The sequence below is a fragment of the Dinoponera quadriceps genome, unplaced genomic scaffold (genome assembly GCF_001313825.1).
Source record: "Dinoponera quadriceps isolate SergipeBrazil2010 unplaced genomic scaffold, ASM131382v1 scaffold2600, whole genome shotgun sequence".
Classification (NCBI taxonomy): domain Eukaryota; kingdom Metazoa; phylum Arthropoda; class Insecta; order Hymenoptera; family Formicidae; genus Dinoponera; species Dinoponera quadriceps.
Window position 1 is genome coordinate 1,293,825 of NW_014556795.1, and position 20,152 is coordinate 1,313,976.

At 48.7% G+C, this 20,152-nt stretch overlaps 1 protein-coding gene across 4 annotated transcripts in view; it reads left to right on the forward strand.

The window, feature by feature from the left end:
• The window catches only part of LOC106748197, a 63,771-nt gene that overhangs the window by 30,866 nt on the left and 12,753 nt on the right, over window positions 1-20,152 (forward strand). For 2 of the 4 annotated variants that reach the window (XM_014626483.1, XM_014626484.1), the window contains exon 2: window positions 12,521-12,602. In XM_014626483.1, the coding sequence (XP_014481969.1) occupies window positions 12,521-12,602 (82 nt within the window). Of the gene's footprint in view, window positions 1-1,076; window positions 1,276-10,944; window positions 11,150-12,520; window positions 12,603-20,152 lie in introns of those variants that run through there. The other 2 variants (XM_014626486.1, XM_014626485.1) reach the window with 2 other exon arrangements.

Consider the following 20,152-nt stretch of genomic DNA (forward strand, 5'->3'; position numbering starts at 1 on the left):
TCACCACGCTTGAAATCTGAAATAGGCACGTGGGAAAACGCGGGCCTCGCACAGTACCCTTTTAATTTCTAGATTAATTAAAACACTCTTTCTTATCTCGCATTGTTCACGATTGGAGCGAGCGAAGTGTCCAAAGTTTCCCAAAAAAGCGGCTCCATCGGTTAAGAGATAATTCCCTCATCGGGCGTGCAAATTAATTCGGTGCTTCGTTCTCCCACAAAATTCGACGTTTATTCGCGAATGCGTCAAATGCAACGTTTAACTAACATCAACACAGCATCCATACACACGCTATATACATCGTATATGCGCCGTACATACGCGACCTGTTTTCCTCGTTCCTCGTAGACGATTCGTCGCGGTTCCAGAGGAGCGCACCGTTGCAGCGGTTCCGGAAAAATGCAAGCCCACGCGATAAAGCGCCCGCTCATTCCCGAGGCCGCTGCCGCCGTGACCCTGAAGCGCGTGCGGACACCGAAGACTTTCGCTGGCATCCGGCCCGTGCTCGACTTCCGCCGTCGCGCCGGCCGATGCAGCCGAGATAGAATGGACCGTGGTGGAAGCGAGCAAGGCTCGCCATGATTCAGCCTCGGCCGCTTTACGCGCGCTCCGCATGCACGATGTGGGATGATTAATAAAAAAGAAAGTCGCCACAATGACGCGCGTGTGTCGGCATAAAGGGATTGGACCCTCCCCCTCCCCCTCTTCTCGCCTCGCTCGGGGAAGAGGGGGATTCCCTCTTTCTCTGTACCTCTCTTTCGTCTGTCTCTTTCTCGCTTTTCCTTCTTCTCTCATTTCGACCGCCGGCGTATCCGTGTGGTACGTAGAATTTCGATTTTTCCGCTAGGCGACAAGCGTGCCGGAGCGGCCGGAGGGTTTTCGGTGAAAGCCGAAGAGACGGCTTCCGAGAGGGGAGGGTATATAGGCCGCGTTTCGTTTCAGGTGTGCTCACAACTAACGCACTCGCCAAAGTCGCCCGGTGTCTTATCGTCGGACAATCGATCCTCCCCCTCCCCCCATCCGCCCACGTACACACGCATCCTTTCTCTCTGTCTCTCGCTGGGCGTGAAGGGAACAATCCAAAGAGAGAGAGAGACGGATCGTCTCGAGAACGTTTCGGCGAACGAACCGATTCCGGAGGTGGGGAACGGTTGCGACGACGAAGAGGAGGGCGCACTATAAGGGAGGACTCGCGGCAGGAAGAAGTCACAAGTGCCAAGTGTGTGTGCCAATAGGATTATATCGAGCCCGCCGAGCCCGTGACGAGGAAAAGAGGTTTGTGATTTATTCGATACGTGCTAATCGATATGTGACCGAGTGGTGGGGCATTTTCCGTAGCATTTTCCGTGTGGTGTGTGTGTCCGATCGCACCTGTCATCGTGTACGCACGAAAACCCCGCAGATCCCGTTCGAGAGCCGAATATTCGTGGATTCCGATTCCGCTCGGCGTCGAGAAACCCGTTTGGCCGACTCAAACGAAATTCTTCGTCCGGGCGAGCAAATGGTTTTGGTCGCGGGAACCAAAATTCTCGCTTCCCCGAATTTCCTCCTCCGAAGCGAGCCCTTTTCATTTTCGTTTCGGTAGAGCCGGACCTTCGGTTCGGAGGAAGAAACCTTTTGGTTCACCCGTGTCGAACAAATAAGAATTTTGGAGTTTCTCAGTGCAGACACCGCGCTTTCGGTAACCGAATATGCGTGCCGATTTCATACGTTACAATTATTAATTTTTCCGACGATAACAGTAACGTATGAAATCAGCTGCATATTAATTACCGAGATACTTGGATACAGCCAGGTAGTCGAAATCGACTGCGCTAGTTCCTTCCGATCGACGTGTCTCTCTGACGGCACCTGTTCGAGAACGTCGCGCGTGTTATCGAAAAATATCCGCAAAAAGCGAGGTCGTTGCATCCCACTTTGACGACGAAAGCAGCGTTCTCTCTTCTCCGTTGCACCCGTTGCAACCCGGGAAGAAAATTAGACACCCTTCCGCGCCGCAGCGTTAATTGACACGCTTGGCGTTCCGGTCGTCGGGAACTTTTACCCGACGTTATCGGATATTCTTTCTCGTTAATGGCCGAAATAAACGAAGTATACGGACGCAGCCAGATGTAAATAGCGCTCGTTAAAGAGTTAGCCGACGTTCCCCCGCTTGTCGTCACCGAACGCGTTCTTTCTCCGCTTCTGAAACTTATTCTCTTCCGACTGTTTAGTTACGCCGTTGGAAATATATTCCACGCGTTTCGCATTTTTCCGCCGGAGAGATGTCCCCCTCTCTCTCTCTCTTTGGCGACGACGACATCCGGTGATGAGTCGGCTCGCCTGAACCCGTCGACTTCTCGTCGCCGATGGAAAACGTGCGCTTCCTCTTCGCGGGTCTCCTTCTTCTGATCTCCCCCTCCCTCCGCTCGCAGCGATTCCGCGAGCGCACGCTGAAAAGGCAAAAGGGTATGTGGGGTAGCGAGTCAGTGTGTCAGCGTTCTGGCGTCTCTCTCTTCGGAGAGGCGCGTCCTTCCTTCTCCGGCTCTATGTCAAGAATAAGGCCGCGCGTAGGTAGAGGGAGACCATCTGTTATGCGACGCGGCAGTCTGCGGAGAGAACAGAGTTGGAGAGAGAGAGAGGCATCCTTCCGCGCGACTCCAGATGGAAATGTCACATTGAATCCGCGATCGACGTAATCGTGCGCTCCCCAGTGAAATCGATATATCCCGGAGTCGAAATGTTCCTGCCACCCCGACGCCCTCAAGGATAGTTCGCGCCTACTTAAACGACCCTCTAATAAAAACCTACTTCGACGATACTTTCTAACTTCTCTCCCGGACTTTTGATTCTACAGATTGAATTTTAACGCTTCGTCGTCCTATTTCCACGTGAAAACAGCGAAAACGGGGAACTCAAGGCGTCAAGGGGGTTTATTATATTATTAGAATTGAAATTGAACCTGTTTTACTGTGGTGTAGAATTCAAGGTTTCACGGTAGGGCCGAAATTTCGACTCGGGGTGTGTCTTGCGATTAATCCGAACGGCGAGCGATCGTTGATTATTCAGGGGGTAGGAGAGGGCGCGTCCTTAGGAATGCGGCCGGGTTTCCGCAATTAACGATAACGAAGTTGATCGGCTGGGAATGAAGCGAGATTTTCGGAAGGACGGCACGACGGGGCGATTGAACTTTGATCCCCTTAGCCGCCGCCGAGCGGGCCCCGTTATGCTTTCTACCGAGTTTCCACACAAGTTCCTTTTGTCGCGCGCATGATTTTCCGCTTTTCTGGGCGCGATTATGTGATCGCGGCGGAGCTCGTTAGCCGTTGAAATTCAACGCCACGTGATGGTCCCCGCGCGCTGTTAGAAAGGCCGAGTGCAATTTCACGCGCTCAGCAGAACGGATCTGGAAACCACTCGTCGTCGGCCAACGGCCAGACGTCGTACATCCTTAAAGAGCAGACGCGTCTCGGAAAGTTTTCCGAGCGTTTCGTTGGGCGGCTGGTTCCCAGGTTCGTGAGGTTTGCCTCAAACGACCGCAAATACAGATTCGACGGCGGAATTCGCGATTTTACCGACGATCGCCGTCATTCCGTTGCCGTCGGTCGCGACGGTGAAATCTATCGACGGCAAATATCGTTCATAAATCATCGCTATCTTGATTCTCAGCTGCCGCTCACGGGAAAGAATTAGTCCTGAATCAAGAGTAGAGCAATTTAAAAAAGTCTAAATTGATTTCTCATCGTCTTCATATAATTTCATATGTTTCATCTTTATATATATTTAATATATATTTATATACTTTCTCACCTGTCCTCCGTCTCTTCGAGGGAACGTGTACGAAAAACTAGCAGTTGACCCTGATTTCATACTCCAGTTAACGTCATCATTTATTTATTTATGCCGGATTAGGGTATACAGCGCGCAGCTGTTTAACCGAATTTCACGGTGATAATCGACAACTAAATCAGAGGTTCGCTATATTAAGACGCGGGCGTACGCATTCTCCTATTTTCTCCCGGGGTACCGATCGGCAAATTACAGTGTAGCGCGGCATATCGAGCATACAAAAATCTAGTACCGCTATAAATATCTCGATCGCACGGCCGTGCGGCTTACTCCGCGGTGCCTTCCCATTCGAGTCACTTTCACGGGAGCGCAGAATTTGGCGCACGGCCGTCTCATGGTGTTCCGTGTCGCGTCACATTCTTATAGGGTTTCACCTGGCGCGCGTGTGTGTGCGCGCCTCGCGGTATAACGGTACCGTGTTACGTCACGAGCTCGCACCTGTCACGCCTGTCGCGAAACAAAGGGTTGCAACATGCCCCGGTAAAATAATAATACGGAAGGAGGGTCCGCTCGTCGTCAGATATATCTGATTTCCGTGATAAAAAATGCGACCGGACCGTACAAGATGGGTTTTCCTCGCCGCTGTGACGTGTGTCGGGCACTCTTGCTTTCTGGAACAAAACCTCTGTCCCGATGAAATACCACAACAATTATAATAAACGTAGGTAACACGAGAATGCTTGATCGCTGAAATATTATTTTTATCAACAATTATATATGTGAAATTCTGAAATTAATAAGTCATTTGATATAGAGATTAATAATGGCGGAAACGGAAAAGAAAGGAAATTATAGCGCAGAGATTAATAATGGGTTCGGCCTTTGAATTTCTTGTGCTTTATCAATTTCACTTTTACATCATTCCAAACGATCCATTTAATTACAATTTTCAATTTTCTCTCTCTCTCTCTCTCTCTCTCTTTCTCTCCCGCGTTATTTTTCTTCGGTCCAATCAGCGTCGATTAATTATCACTAATTTACCCCCCCGCTTTATTCTATTTGCGAAAAAAGCAGCGAGATGAAAAAACAATAAAACACAAATCAATATTCATTGTTTAAGTTAAACTGGTAATTTGATGCGTGAAAGTGAAATTGATGAAGCGCATGAAATTGAAAGGAAGGCTTTGTTTTTAGTCGCGTATTGAATTTATGACGTAGTAAATTTAATCGAGGACCAACGTTCTAAAAACTATCGCGCGCCTCAATTATGTGCGAAACGTTCGGTGGTTCTGTTTACGCGAAATTGAAGCGCCGATGACACGAATTGGGATTTACGTTCTTGAGAAGCAACGACCGAGGACGATGTGCTCAATGATGAATGTTTGCGGAAATGGAGAAATTCTTTAATCTCGTTCCCGACTCGGTTCGACGTGATTACATAAGCAGCCTTCTGATTAGCAAAAGGAAAGCAACGATAATTACGTACTCGTTGATAAGAAACGAGGTCGGGTTCCATCGTGTCGCTTTCTCATGCTTTTCGTCTCGGCTCGGTGTATATTTTACTTATTTTACCTTCGCCTCTTTCTCCGATTTTCTTCTTTTATTATTTCGTCGTTATCATTAACCCGATAGCTGCTCACGAGCAATTATATGCGCCTGTGTGATAAAAACTTGTCGTGCACGATTAGATGTACAATGTGTTCGGATACATAATTACAAGTACGTCATTGAGCTTCATGATATGAATGTAACCCGATAGATTATTCGCGTTCGCGAGGAACAATGAAAATTTCACGAAACTACTGCCGCGTTTACGTTGATACACATTCATCGGCGAATTGCTCCTCAAGGCTGAAAATATTCCCGATGGGATTTGAATTCCGCGAGTTTACGGGCCGCCGCTTTTAAAACGTGTTTTTTATGCGTGCATCGCAGCCAATTTACGTGGACGTATCTTTCTTTTTCTCTTTCCCTCTTTCACTCCCGCTCCCCCTAATATCAGATTCTTTCGTAAATTCTCGGCCTGTCGTACAGAATGGACTCTCAAGTGTCGGTGCGTGTGTGTGTGTATGCATATGTAAATGCCGGGTACATACATAGCCGGATTTTATAGCGCGCCTAAGTAGGCAGTCTTCTCCTTTCCTCTCTGTGACCGTCGTCATCGGGTGATTTGGGTCTCCGGAACGAGATTCTCCGAGGTCCGGCCCGTTTGGAATAGAGGTAGCCCTGCCTCGCTCGACGACTGCTTCGGCGATTTTCGATAGGATACCACGTCGCGATTAATTTTCGAGGCCGCTTTCTCCTAATAGCCCGCCTTTCTATCGGCGCATCTTTTTGGGACATCAGCGAATCCGGGCAGATTTTCGTTTCGTTGCTCACGTATATCGCGCGTATTCACGATACTCACGATAATTACATTCAAATTTCTTCCTGTGAAAGTCACTGAAAATGCAGGACATTTCTTTTCTCCTTCAAAAACTCGTTGAAGTTTACTCATCAAAAAATCGCCTGTTAAAAATAACGTATTAAAAAAGATAGAGGTGCTAATGTTATATACAATGGGTCGATACCTTTTACCATCTATCTTAACTTTTGCGCTGCGATTGCAGGGATCACTTACTGTACTGATAGGAAACATTTAAACAGTTATTTGTGGGATACAAAGTTTATTTCACAGAAACAAGGTTTATATATATTTCACAGAAATTTTCTCTCTCTCTCTCTCTCTCTCCTCTCTCTCGTGTTATTTTTGCTCGGTTCAATCGGTGTCGATTAATTACAACAAGTTTGCCCTTCATTTGATTCTGATTAAGCGATATGAAGTAGTAAGCGATATTAAGCGGTATGAAGTAGCATTTCACCGAAATAAACCCGATATCCCGGAGATAAATTTTTCAGCATTTTTCTCGCGGCCACGCTCGTGTTTTTATCGAAAACGGACATTTTTATTCCGCCGAAATGGCAGAAGTAACGACTCGGCGCGGGTTGCCGCGTCGCATTTCATGTGAAATAATCGCCGTTAAATTAACGCTCACGTTTCACGCCTCCGAGAACGCCGAAATACATCTCGATCACACAAATATGTGCCCGGACGGGTTCGCTCGGCTATAAAATACCCCCTGCCTCTCCCCGAAGTCGCGTCTCTGATTGGACTTTTCAGTCGGGAAAATTCAAGTGGAAGAACATAATTGGTTATTCGGATTTGGCCGGAATCGTGCGTTGAGACCGCCGGGACGGGGAAACTGTTGGCCGCGAGCAGAACGACGGAGGCTCCAGGCAGGCGTGGACGAAATTTGCGCGAGCTCGCGTCGAGACTAAACGCTTGGGAGAAGCGAAGCAAGACGCGCGTCACGCAGTTCACCGAGTGAAAAACCGCCTCTGGACTTTTCTTTTCTCCTTCGTTTTTCCCTCGGACGTTTTGCGGCGGCGCGCGCGCGCGCACCGACACTCTCGACGCGGACGCTTTTAATACGGCGCATTCGGTGCAGTTACTTAGGAGACGTCAATCGACGAGCACACCGTAAAAGACACCTTTGCACCTTCCGCGCGTTAGTTTCTCGCGGCGGAGGGATGAAAGCCCGGGGCCAAGGAAAAGCCGGGGAAAAAAAGCGGCGAGAGTAATCGGGAGTGAAAAAATTCGATGAATGAAGGCTGTATCCGCCGGCGAATCTCTCTCAGCTCGAAAAAGAAGGGAAAATAGAAGATATGAATGGGAAAGAGAGAGAGAGAGAGAGGGGGTGGGGAGGGGAGGGGGAAAAACGGTGAACGGGCGTTAATTCCGGAAAGGAATTTCGGAATATCGATTCAGGGACCTTGAATGGAACCGTTTGCGTTAGCATGTTACATACCGCCGTTCAAATAACGTCATTAGGCTGCACAATCCATCGTCCACAAATTTAATGAGCGCACACATTCGAACACGGCGGCGGTTACGCCAATATTAATTTCATCCTTCGGTCGAGTCAAATTAGAGTGAAAATTCACCGTCCCGGTGAATATTAGCTCTGTCGAACGATGCGTCGCGCGTCGCGCTATTAAGCAGATTACAGGAGACGTCTTTTCGGCCTTGTCGATTCGACGCTCGATAAATCGCCATTCGATGAATTGCGTTCGCTCACCGATATGAGAGAGAGAGACAGCGGGAGCGCAGAAGTCGCGCGAGCGAGCGAGGCCGCGATTGATTCTCCTTTCGCAGGATTCAAACGCGCGTGAGGATTTAATCGCGCGCGCGGGATGAATGGAAGAAAAATCGAAAGAGCGAAGGGAAGAGCAAAAACCGGGGGAAGAAAGGGAGAAGGAAAGGAAAAAAAGTGACGAAAGAGAACGTTCACTCGCACTTTCGCGTATTATCTACCGTTCGTCGTTATCCTCCCGGCATGAGCCATTTCCGGATGGACGAGTTAGCGCCCATGCGGGTGCGAGAAATCCAGGTCAGCCCATTGCTCGCCGGTTGGCTTTCGAGTCTCGTTCTTATCGGTCGCGGCATTACGCAAATGCAGCCCGAATGTAGACCGGTAAGATTTCGAGAAATGAAACCGAAAGTGCGAGACAAAGCGTCGCACGAACGGAATCGGCGGGTCCTCCCGAAACGGGGACACGCAGATAAGTGGAATAGGATATCCCCGTAATCGTAATTGGTGATTTTCCGTCCGAGCCCGCTCGCAAAATACACGTGCGCTTCCTCCGTAATGTCATAGGGAGATTGTTTTAATCGCGCGCATTAAGGGGGAACGGAATTGCGGAGTTCCTTGAATAAAAATGAATATTCCTGAAATAGAAATGAATATTCCTTAAATAAAAATGAATATCCGAGTAAATAACTGGAATATCGCGATGGAATATTGAATATAACTCATTCATTCGCATAGTCGTTTATCAACGCATTTTCCTCGCTTGACGTTCAATCTGCCGCGCAGAGAAAAAGTGCTGGAATCAAATAAACGTTTTAATTACCTGTTCTTCAATTTCTCAAATCAAGCGATATTTTTATCGATTTAAGTATTTTTAATAGCTCGTGGTATGTAATTGAATTCAATAAGACCTTAATTCGTAAATAAATCACTAAATATAAGTATAAAGTGGCTCTGAGTTTAGTATTTATTAGAATCATGCAAAAATACTTTTCCGTTGAAGAAACTTGACGGTTTTAAATTTAGATTTTCCCCTGTAATAAATAATAATCTAATAAATACAATAATAATCCAACAAATATTTCCCAAAGAATCAATTACTTGTATACTTTATTCCACAAGACAGATTTGTTTCGATTAAAGAAACTTTATTAAATCCGAGGAAATCTTTTTTTCTGTGTACAAAGGAGACATATCGCGCAATTACACATTTTTATTTCTAGAAAACATCAGCCAAGAAATATTGCCATGATCATCTCACTTGGATCAGGTAAACGTTAATTGAACGGCACTTCCTCTCCAGCGCATCGAACTGTGTTACTAATTCTTTGGGGGATATCTCCGGAGACGAGGCCGGTGCGCGGTCTCCCGGTGCAAATCGCGACGAACAGTCCCTTTATAAGGGACAATCCGTTTGATATCCGGGAAAACGTCATGATAAAGGCAGCGCTTCTGTATTCCGCGTGAGCGTTGCGAAATCTCGCGCGGCTCTTTCGCGCTCGACGTCGGGATACGGGCGGACGATTCGCGAAATTGGACTTAGAAAAGATCAGCAGAGTCCGTACGTCGTGACTCAATTCTCAAGCGGAGCGTCCCCGTTCCTGCAATTCTCCACGAGCGCGATTTTTTGAAATTGGAGCCAGTTCGACGTTTCGCAGTACCGGCGCATCCCGCCTCCGCTTTCCATCTGGATCTCTCTTTCTCTCTCTCCCTCTCTCTTTCGCGCGACGTGCGTCGCGAGATTCCGTGTTATTCGAGTCGCGTCTCCGACTCGAGTATATCCTCCTCTCTCTCTCTTCCTCTTCCTTCGCCGGTTCACTTCCTCGTCGCTCGTATGACGGATGCCGGCATCCAGAGAGATTCCATCGTCTCGTTCTCTATCGGCAAACTGATTGACGTGGAGGAGAATTTTCCGTGTTACCGCGACCGCCAAAACCCCGACTCGTCGTCGTCGCCGCGACTATCGCTGGCATCAGACATTTCGGGGTCGTCGTGACGCGCTATCCGCGAAATTCGTTGCGTAACCCGCGAACTGCACCGCACTCGAGGAGTGAATCACGCATTCTCCGCGTCTGCGGGTCGCAGCCGAGATATTCCGAAACGCGTTGCGGCGAACGTTACCACTAGGTGTCCCGTTTTTCCCGGGGAATTCCCGAAGAGTCCTCCCCTCATTCCCCGCGGCGTTCGATCCAGCTTTGATCTCCCCGTTGGAAATCTCCCCACGTTGGGACGGGTTCTTGCTTTGGCACGGTATCACGAGTATATATATCGCGCAGAGCGTCAATAGTAAGACAATCGCGAGTACAAGCAAAACGTGTCCAACTTACATGCATAATTCCCCGAGAGCCGAGACTTCGGGAATTACGTCGCATAGCGGAGTCGAGCTAACTTCGTCCTCGTATTACCACCGGGCGCGCGAGGGTCGTTTGATATCCCTGCGACTCGTCAGCTTCAGTTTCGACGGTTTACGGCATTCCCGCTCGCTGATTAATCCTCCGATTATCTTCCGGCGCTTCCCACCGGTCGAAAACCGCTTTCCTTACTTCGACGCAGAGTTAGCTCCCCCCCCCCGTCGCGACTTCCAATTTCTTCCCGGCGGTCTGAGAGAGGCCTCATCGGAGCATTCTAGATTTTCCGAAAGGAACTCCACGGGACGGGATATATTTTGCCCTGCGCGTGTCTTTCACCTGCGCCGAAGGAAGGTCCCTACCACGCCGCGAAGAAAGAGAGAAAGATTGGCGCGGAGTGAAAGGGGGGGCAGAGCGCCGTCGATGGTGGGCCTGTTTGGGCCTGACGTCGTGCGTAAGAGGGAGGGCGGGAGGGACGATGGACGAGCGCGATCGAGATCTTCAGTAGGTCNCTCGTGGCCGAGACGAGCGTGGCTCGCACCTTCAGTCGGTCCCCGTCGGCCAGGTAAACCACCTCTGGGCCCGTCGAATCCTCGCGGTCGGACACGAGAGAGAGAGAGAGAGAGAGAAAAGTAGAGAAACACGACGGTAAAGGGAAACGAAAAAGGCAAAAAGAAACGAGAAAGGGAAGGACGGAAGAAACGGAATCGGAGGAACGGGAAAGTAGCGGGCCCGATGAGGACCAACTGACGAGGAGGTCTTGCCGTCGCGGTCGGTGCATTCGTGGGTCGTCATTAGAGGGGAAAGGGCAGGTGGCATTCCCGCGGGAGGATCGTTCTCGGGGTGAGCGGAGCGTTTCTTCGGAACGGGCGGCTCCCAGGAACAGGAGGAATTCGCAAGGAGGTGCATCGATTAATTGTCCCTTCCCTTCCTCACGGTGAAATTGCTTTTCGGAGCGGATCTCTCCCCGCGAAAACGCATCCGTTCGTTCGCGCGAACGACTCTTCGCACCTGTCGAGTCGTCGGCGATCACGAGTCGCGTGTCTGCGGATCTGAGAGTTAATCGGTCTTCTTTCGCTGCACTATGGACTGTGAGAACATCGTAATCCCTCCCCCCCTTCACCCCATCCTTCGCTAAAAATGTATACGATTGCATCGTGTGCGTGCGCATTGTGATTTTCTGGGTCCTTTTTCTCCCGTATTTGTGTATTCCGTAATCTGTCGGAAGGGTCGCACGGAGGAAGGCACAGACCGGAGTTGAGGTGATCTCGTGAGTGATTTCGGTGCCGGATCCCACACGGTTCGGGGGATCGTAAGTTCGATATCTCTGGTGGTGTACGCGGTTTCTTATCCGTGAGTTCCGCGTTCTGAGATGTGGGTTAAATGTTCGTTGCGTAACTCGTTCTTCGTGCTGCCGTGTTGACAACGTAGATATCCCACTTGCGCGTCCGGCTAGCGACGCGCGACTGCAGCCGGCGATTATCTTTTGGTCGTGTCATTCCTCGTGTGCTCCTCGGACCTTGACCAATAATCTCCTTCTGTTATTACGATTATATCGGCTGATATTGCCGAGTGAGTTGTTAACATGCCCGTGCCGAGTATCGTCGCCACCATTTTCGGTGAACGTACGAAGAAATTCTGCCCCCCCCCCTACACGGGAAGGGAAGTAGTTTTGAATCGACGATAATTCTTATACGCACGCGGAAAAAAATCGGTCTTAAATCGAGAATAGATATTCTCATATATCAGCAAGAACGTTGTAATATTTTCCCAGAAGATTCAGATTAGCCTCGAATTGCGTGTTCAAGTAATAATCACGTCAACATCAATTCAATCGAATCAAGACTGAAAGTCTCCTAAGAAGATTCTGATATTCTTGCCTGTATATAAGAATATCTATTCTTGATTTAGGACCAATTTTTTTCTTCCCGTGTAAGCAAGAATATCGTAACGTTCTTAGAAGGTTTTTACTCTTGAATTGTGCGCAAGTGATACTTGCGTCAATACAAATTCAATCAAGCCAAAACTAAAAGTCTTCTAAGGTGATTATAATATTCTTGCTTAGATATGAGAATATCTGTATTGGTTAAAGACTTATTTCTCTTTTTATATCGAACAAGGAACTTCGATGTCACGTGTCCACTGATTCGTGAACTCGCGTCTAACCGATGGAGCCGAGCATTTCTCGAAAGAATCGATTCTTTAGGCCGACAGATCACGCGAGATCCCCGATAGTACGCCTATCAATTTTTTAGAGTTTTCTTTTCGTTGCAGAGAGGACACGCACATGATGGAGAGGACGTGGCGGAATATACGGAAGACGGCCTTTATCTTATCGCTGCCCTTGCTATTGGCCGTGAGTAAAATAATACGAAAAACTGTTCTCCCGATAATTTATCGCACGGTCGGACCACCTCGTTATGCGTACTTAATGATCGGTAAATGACAGATCAAATCGGTTCATGGGTCCGATTTGTGATCCCTTCGGATATTTCGGCCGGTGCAAAACGAGGGGCAGAGTCCAGCGTTGAAAGCATCAAAATAGGAAGAAGAAAGAACCTTCGGATCCTCGGTGGATTAATTTCGCGAATTGATTCCGTCTTTCCGACGCGAGTGGACGAACGTGGTGTCATCGTAATCGATTGTGACGCGCGCGAGAAGCTGAAAGACAGAGAGAGAGCGAGAGAGAGAGGGAGACATCTCGCGAATTAATCTCGCAAACAAATCAGACGGATCGCCCTCGCGGACACGTCTCGCCAATTTTCTAATCCCGCCGGCGGTCGATTACGCATTCCCCGTCCTGCGTGCGTCCGTATCGCGCGATACATCCGTTCCGTAACAACAGCTCGCAGTAAAATCTCCATACCACGACGATCGACGTTGTAATTTCACTGTGTGCAATAATTCCCGGCTGGACGACGAAGATTATCGCTCGGTTAGTGCGTATTCTACCCCCTTTTTAAAGTGACAGACGGCTCGTTAATACGGTGACCGTTACGCCGCCGCGGTAAAGCGGGCGATGTTATTTACGCACCTGTTCCAGCGGTGTGTACATTGTGCATCTCGCGTTAGATTGACGTGACGTTTTGTGTGGATTATACGCGTTCAGAGAGAGAGAGAGAGAAAGAATGATTAGTCGCAGCGCGTGCCCGCTGCAATATAATCATACCCCGTGTCACATCGGCGAGCCATTTCCTTCGATATCGATTAAATCCGCCTGCCTTCGCGAGCCGAAGCGCAGCGTAATTCCCATTGACATCGGCGACGAGCGCCCGTGAGGTCCTTCTTACTGGCGCAGAAGTAATCTCGATGACATCGTACTCACTCTCCGAGTGTGCTCGACTTCTCCGAGAGTACATCTCTCAGGAACGACCGTTCGGACGGATAAATATATCTCCCATTCGGTAGATTACGCACACTCATTCGCGCGGCTCGATTTCTCCTCGATCGAGCCTGCGACGCTCCGTCGTTCCTCTTCTTCCTCCTCTCCCCTCTTCTTCTCATCGAAAGCCCCCGTTTGGACGTGCGCCTCGTCGCGCAAATATCCTCGAGAATCCTCCGGATTTACTTCAGCCGCGAGAGAGTTAAACGACGTACCCCACGGCGGGAATGCTAATTCGCGCAATGGAATCGATAATCCCCGCGAGATCCCGCGCGCGAGAAAGAGAGAGAGAGAGGGAGAGAGAGAGACGATTGAACGACGCCGAGAGACGGAAGGAGAGCGGCCTCTTAACGACGACCGTTAAAAATCGACGTGACCGTTAAAAAATTCATCCGGCAAAAAGTGATACTTCATTGATGCCCGGCGAGCGGCGAGCGTTTCTCCGGGACCGCTACGCGACGTGCTGCACGTGCTGCTGCTGCTGTTGCTGCTGGCCGAGAATCAACACGACGTTAAGTTAATGCTTAAGAGGAATCACCGTAGCCGGCGGGCTCTGCCTGTGCCACATATATAGCCGTGCAAGGTGCCTCGCCGAGGCAAACGTCTGAATGGAGCGCGGCCTAACCGCGCCGGATAATCAGTGAAACGCGGATACGCTCGCGGGGACGTATTGTTAACGAATGACGATTGGCCTGATGACCGGCCCCTCATCCGCCGTTCCGCCCGTGAGAATTGAAACGATCGTTTCGGGAGAAGGGGCGCTTCATCATCAACGACCACGAGGAACTACCGGTGTCGCGCAATTACTCGGCTCGACACTTACGTTTTCATCGGAGCTGCAAAACACTTCTCTCTCGCTCCTGAGCCGCGCCGTCGGAGGAGTGTAAAATAGCGCGCGGATGTCCTCCCATTTCGCGAAGGACGGAGATGGTGGATCGTGGATCTTCTTCTTTTTACACTTTGCGCAATAACTTTCTAAACGATCGATATTTTTCACTGTAAACCCAACGATTACATTCGTCAAAGTGTTGGGAGAAAAGCTCGTATTCACCGGAGAGAGAATGACAAGGTGCATTTTGCTCGGGGAAAACGGAATTTCTGCTTATGAGAAGCGCATTTGGGTCGTAAGGAATTCTGCCTTCTCCAAAACGCATCCGGTTGTCGCAACCAGATTTTCCTTCTTTTCGTGTAAACTCAAAATTATGAAATGTTTATTACTTAAGACGTGATTTATAAAGATGTCGCATTGCATAATGGGTCGAAGAGGCACGAGAATGGTAATGTGGCTCCCGCAGAATAAATTTAAAAAATTGGATTTATTAGAAAAAAAAAGAACACGGTGTTTTGTTACGAATTCATATATTTATTCGGAATGAACTTTCTTGGAAGAACAACGATGACTACAATCGTGAATTTTTCATCTTCCTTCAGCCAAAATGCATCTGGTTGTTTCTTTTTCTTGCCGGTTAATGTAAACCTTTTTTTTCGTATAGAACTCGCCACCTAATTGCGGAGATAAAGGAAAGATTAAGGGGGATCGTAATACCTACAAAGGCCGTAATACCATCTTCCCTTCCCACGATTGAATTAGCTTCTTCGTCGTACCTTCCTCAGCATATCTTCAAAGACCCTTCCAGTACTTCCGCCCGTAAAAGCTCATGGAGTCCCGCGGCTTTGATTTTCGAGTGTTTCATCGGTAACACGCGTTGTAGAATTAAAAATCGAGCGCGGGGGAGCGCTGTCTGGCCTGGCTTTTATAGTTTGATTAATCGCGACAGTTTCTGTCGGTGTCGGTTTCTGCAAAAATGATTAATGGACACAAAAATAGTTGACGCAACATCGAAGTTTCGCGCGTCACGTAACTCGCGCTACGTACATATATATCTAGTTTCGGAAAAGTTCAACACACAGAGAGAAAAAGAGAGACAGAGCCAGAAAGAGAGAAAGAGAGGGAGAAGAAGAGAGAGAGAACGTGCATTTTTCTTCTTACTTCGTGACTGCACTGCGGAGATCAAATCTCCGAGCTCCTCTCTTATACCTGTATTATTTACGTCGGTCTCGACTACGTGGCTACCAACAAGATACCAACATAAAGAAGGGAGGCGTTCAGGAGACGGCGGGGATTAGCTCTCTGAATAATTAATGGGAGAAAACACGGCGAGACAGAGAGAGAGAGAGAGAGAGAATCGAAACTAGCTCGCGTATACACCGGTCATAGTCCAATTTGCAATCGCTCCGCGATATTTCGAGATTTATCGACGAGACGAGCAAAAGAGAAGTCGCAACAGTCGCGGTGGAGAGCGCCGGAGGAGGAGGTAGTAGCCTCCTTACAATTTTACGCGTCTCCTTTCACGCAACAGCCCGATTGCGCTTCTTATGTCGATATAATAACGCCGAGACAGTCGTCGGCGCGACTGAAGATATAAAGTAGAAGAAAATGCACGGCCTGTGTCGAGTCCGCATTACGCACCGTCGTTCGTGCGTACCGTCGTGTGCGTACGCCTCCCCGTAGAGTATGTACACTCTACATACTCTAACCACACCGGCTGACTACATAGCCGAGCCGTCGAACCGAAGATAGTAGGTCACTGCGCCGGACGCAATGCCCTCTTTCGACTATATACTCTCTAGACAGTACTCTCTCTTCTTCTGTTTCCCACCGTCTTCACTTCTCTTTCCCTCCTTCCCTCCCTTTCCTCCGCCGGTCCTCCCACTTCTTCCCCTCCCCCCCCCCTTTCTCACGCTTCTTCCTTCCCTCCGTCGTCTTCCTCGTCATCACCGTTTTTTTCTCTCCCTTTCTTCCTTCATCTAGGATGAAACGCGCGCGACGCACAACGGCAGCGCGGTTTCTGTCCCATTCGCGTTGAACAATCGTTGGTAACTTCCTTGGGAAAGTCCCGATAACGCCCGATAAATTCCCGCTGGCTCGGCTCCTCTCGAATCGGATATCGAGACATCGAGGGACATCAACTTGTTGTCGTAAATCGAATTATTAATTGCGAACTACGAGTATGATTTTGCCACTGCTTGTCATCGCGGATCGGGTAGCGAGTCTTTGCAGTTTCAACGAAGTTGGAAGAATCTTCAAAGGGGTCTTTATTAGAAACCTGCCGTGAATACGGTATCCCGATGGGGTCGCGGAAATAGCTGCGGTAGGACGAAACAAACGCATATCCCTCTAATTCAACGCAGCCGCGGTCCGCGCTTTGATCTTCGTTTCTCGAAGTCTTTATTCCCTCTGACACTGTGCGCTGCGCGAAGCGTCGCGAAAGCGGTTCGTCGGGAATGCACGTTGAATCATATCGACCTCTGAGAGCTAATGAGAAATTAGCATAGAGAAGGATTGTAGCAGCAATATTATTCCCGGCGAGCGGCCGTCGAGAGCAAGAGAATGACCGGGGAATACCCTGAAAATACCCTGAAAATACGTCCGAGCGCAAAGGTTCTTTTCGTTCGAGCCCGAGGCGGCGGTGATTGTTCGTTTCCACCCGTTTAAAAGCGAAGACACGTGATTTAGTAGATCGAGAGTTTTCTCGGCTGTTTGTCAGACCGCCATTGACAACACGTAATGAATGGGAACGATCCCTGTATTTGCGATTACTAACAACGTGCAATCTTGCGGAAGACCACAGACCTACGGCGCACTCGTTCCGACCAGCCGGCTCAGCTTGGCGATCTTGTAATTCGAGATTGTTACCACAGGGCAGCTCGATAGTAACGTCGATCAACTATCGGTATGGCGATACCGTAATCACGCGATATCGTTTTGCATCGGACTATTAATTTTGCGTCTCTGTCATGTGAGAAGGACCGGAGGTGAAGCGTTTTGTGTAACGTATTAATTTGCCGTCGAAATTGATTTCTCTTTAAGGGGGACGGGCCGAAGTCGATGTCGATCTTCGATATATCGTGTTACGTGAACTTTGATATGATCAAAGTCACCTTTTTCCGGTAATTCTCGTGCAAACATATGTATCTATAGATCTTACGTAAATGCAGGCGCGATGTAAAAACGCGAGTGCGATGAATTTGCGTTAAACCTGTCTTACTCTTATATTATATATATATTTCTGATACGTACGAGCGCAGCCTGTGAGCCGGTATCGGGAAGATTACGCAATGAATTTGCAGTATCAATAGAGACGCGTGAAGTTAAAGGTAGATGTAATAAGCTTACGTTCACGTTACGCTATCGTTACTATTAACTATCGTTAATCGCGCGTCTTGAGATTATTCACATTTCGAGAACTGTAACCGGCGGCACGTCTCGCCTGCCGCCTAAGGAAAACGCTCGGTGTTACTTTATTATCGAATTTTATTACACGAAACTCGCGCTCGATGCAGTTATAATCGATAAACGAGTGGGAGTACCGCGCGCGCGCCATTAGATGCAGAACAGAAATCTAATTTCGCTGTTCATTCGCCTCATTATGTTCAATAAATATTAACCGTTCGATTACAACGATGCGACTGTATGTGTGTGTGTGTGCGTGTGTGTGTTTCGCGTCACAACACGCGGCGCTGCGTCAAGGAGCTCCCGGGAGCGATTTAATTTAATTCACTGTTTTACGACGTCGTAATCTCTCGGAGAGAATTGCGTGGGATTAAATTTAATCAGTATCTACGAAATGAAATTTTAATCATGAGAAGAGGGCGCCATCGACACGGGGAGCGAACTGCGCGTTGCCTGCGCGGATTACCCGATGGATAAAAGTTCGGAGCTACGCGATTGCCGTTGCTGCCAGAATGCGCGCCGAATTCGCGGCCGTGACGTTTCGCGCGATTGCACATTTGATGCATCGCCATTTCATAGTACCGGAGAGCCCCCACGGCGGTGTTCCTCTTTAATTAAAATCCCGGCCGACGAGTTTTATCCGCGAAAGTGCACGCCCGTCCGCCCATCCGCCGTGGTTCTCAGCCTGGTTCGCACGCGCGCCTTTTGTCTCGTTGCCGCTGGCACTAATCGCCTCCTCTTTAATTAGATCATCCGGCGTCTTCCCGCGGTCGCGATACCTCGAAAGGAGAGGAGGAAGAAGGGAAAAAAAACATTTGACAATTCAGGCTCCCGAAGCGCGGGCGGATGGGGATGTTTAAGATTAAAGATCCGCACATTTCGTCGCGATTTCATTTTCCGCACCGTACTCGGCCGTTTTATTCCACGAAACACCGTTATTACGCGAGAAAAAGACTAAGAGGGAATTCGCGTCTCCGCGGGTGGAACAAATTACCGTCCGTAACGCGCAATGTACCGGCGTTTAACAGCGAGTCCGCCTGAATCCTTCGTTGGTTAGGCACGGCAAGGATGATTTGCGGTATGCCGCGATTACGACGGATCACTAAGTTGCATTACGTCCGGACAATGTTTGCCGGCATCTGGATGAAATTATCTAGACGATCATCTAGACGAATAAATCGATCATTTATCTTGATCTAGACGGAAGAAATATATTCATCTTCGTCTTAAATGAGAAAACAGGTTATCTCATCTAAATATTATCTGAAACGATATTATGTTAAACCATATTCTGAACTCACTTTCCGGTCAAATGAGTGAAATTAGACTAGGGATCGGAGATTAGATTTCAACGAATCGACAAATTTCGATTTTCACGCGACCGCGTAATTTTTACAAGGTCTCTCGCGTGAGAACAATATCATCTAAAAAATTATCTAAATACCTACCCGTCTTACCTTTCGTCCGGATGAATTAACAGCAAAATCGTCTGCATCTCATATATGATGAATTTCTCGGATTCTCGTATCATTTCGATCTAGATGAATTTGAAATCATCTTAGGCAGACGTTGCGTGCAGATAACATCGTCACCTTGAACTAGAGCGCTTCGGTCTTCCATGTTACCTCGCTCGGAGCCGAGATAAGTGTTCTATATACCGTGTTTCATCTTTTACTCCCGCCAACCCGCGGTTATTCCAGTTTCAGTTATCGATACGCGCCGCCGCTCCGCGCATATATAATTACTCGCCGATACGTAATGGCGAGTTTCGGCGAGTTAACGCGTAACACACATCCCGCTTGAATTCGCATTAAGGATGTAAACGGGGCCCCGTTAAAAACGCGCGCGTGCCGATAAATCGTTACGTGACCGAACGAAAGTGCGCGGTGTTATCATCTTCGCGAGCGCCGGCGCTGGATTTTTCGCGAGCGATTTCGATGCGCGTGCAACAGCCTTATCGAAAGGCACGCAACGATGTAGGTACCGCCGTCCACCGCGCTGACTGACCCGGCCTACTTTTTCGCCACCATATATAGTCGAAGAGACATCTGGCCGGGTGTTGCGACTCGAAAGTTTCTCCCCGTTAAAATTTGTTATCTTCTTTTCGATAGCGGAGCACCGCCGGGAGAGCACGTGGAGCCCGCAGAACGTCATGCATTTTCTAACCGGCGAGAAACTCGGCCGTTCACTATTGCCAATGCGTGCGAATCGAATTATCTCCTTAATTGAGATTATATTCGCCTTAACGAGAATATTAATCGATACCTTATTCACCTCGTTCTCTTTCGCG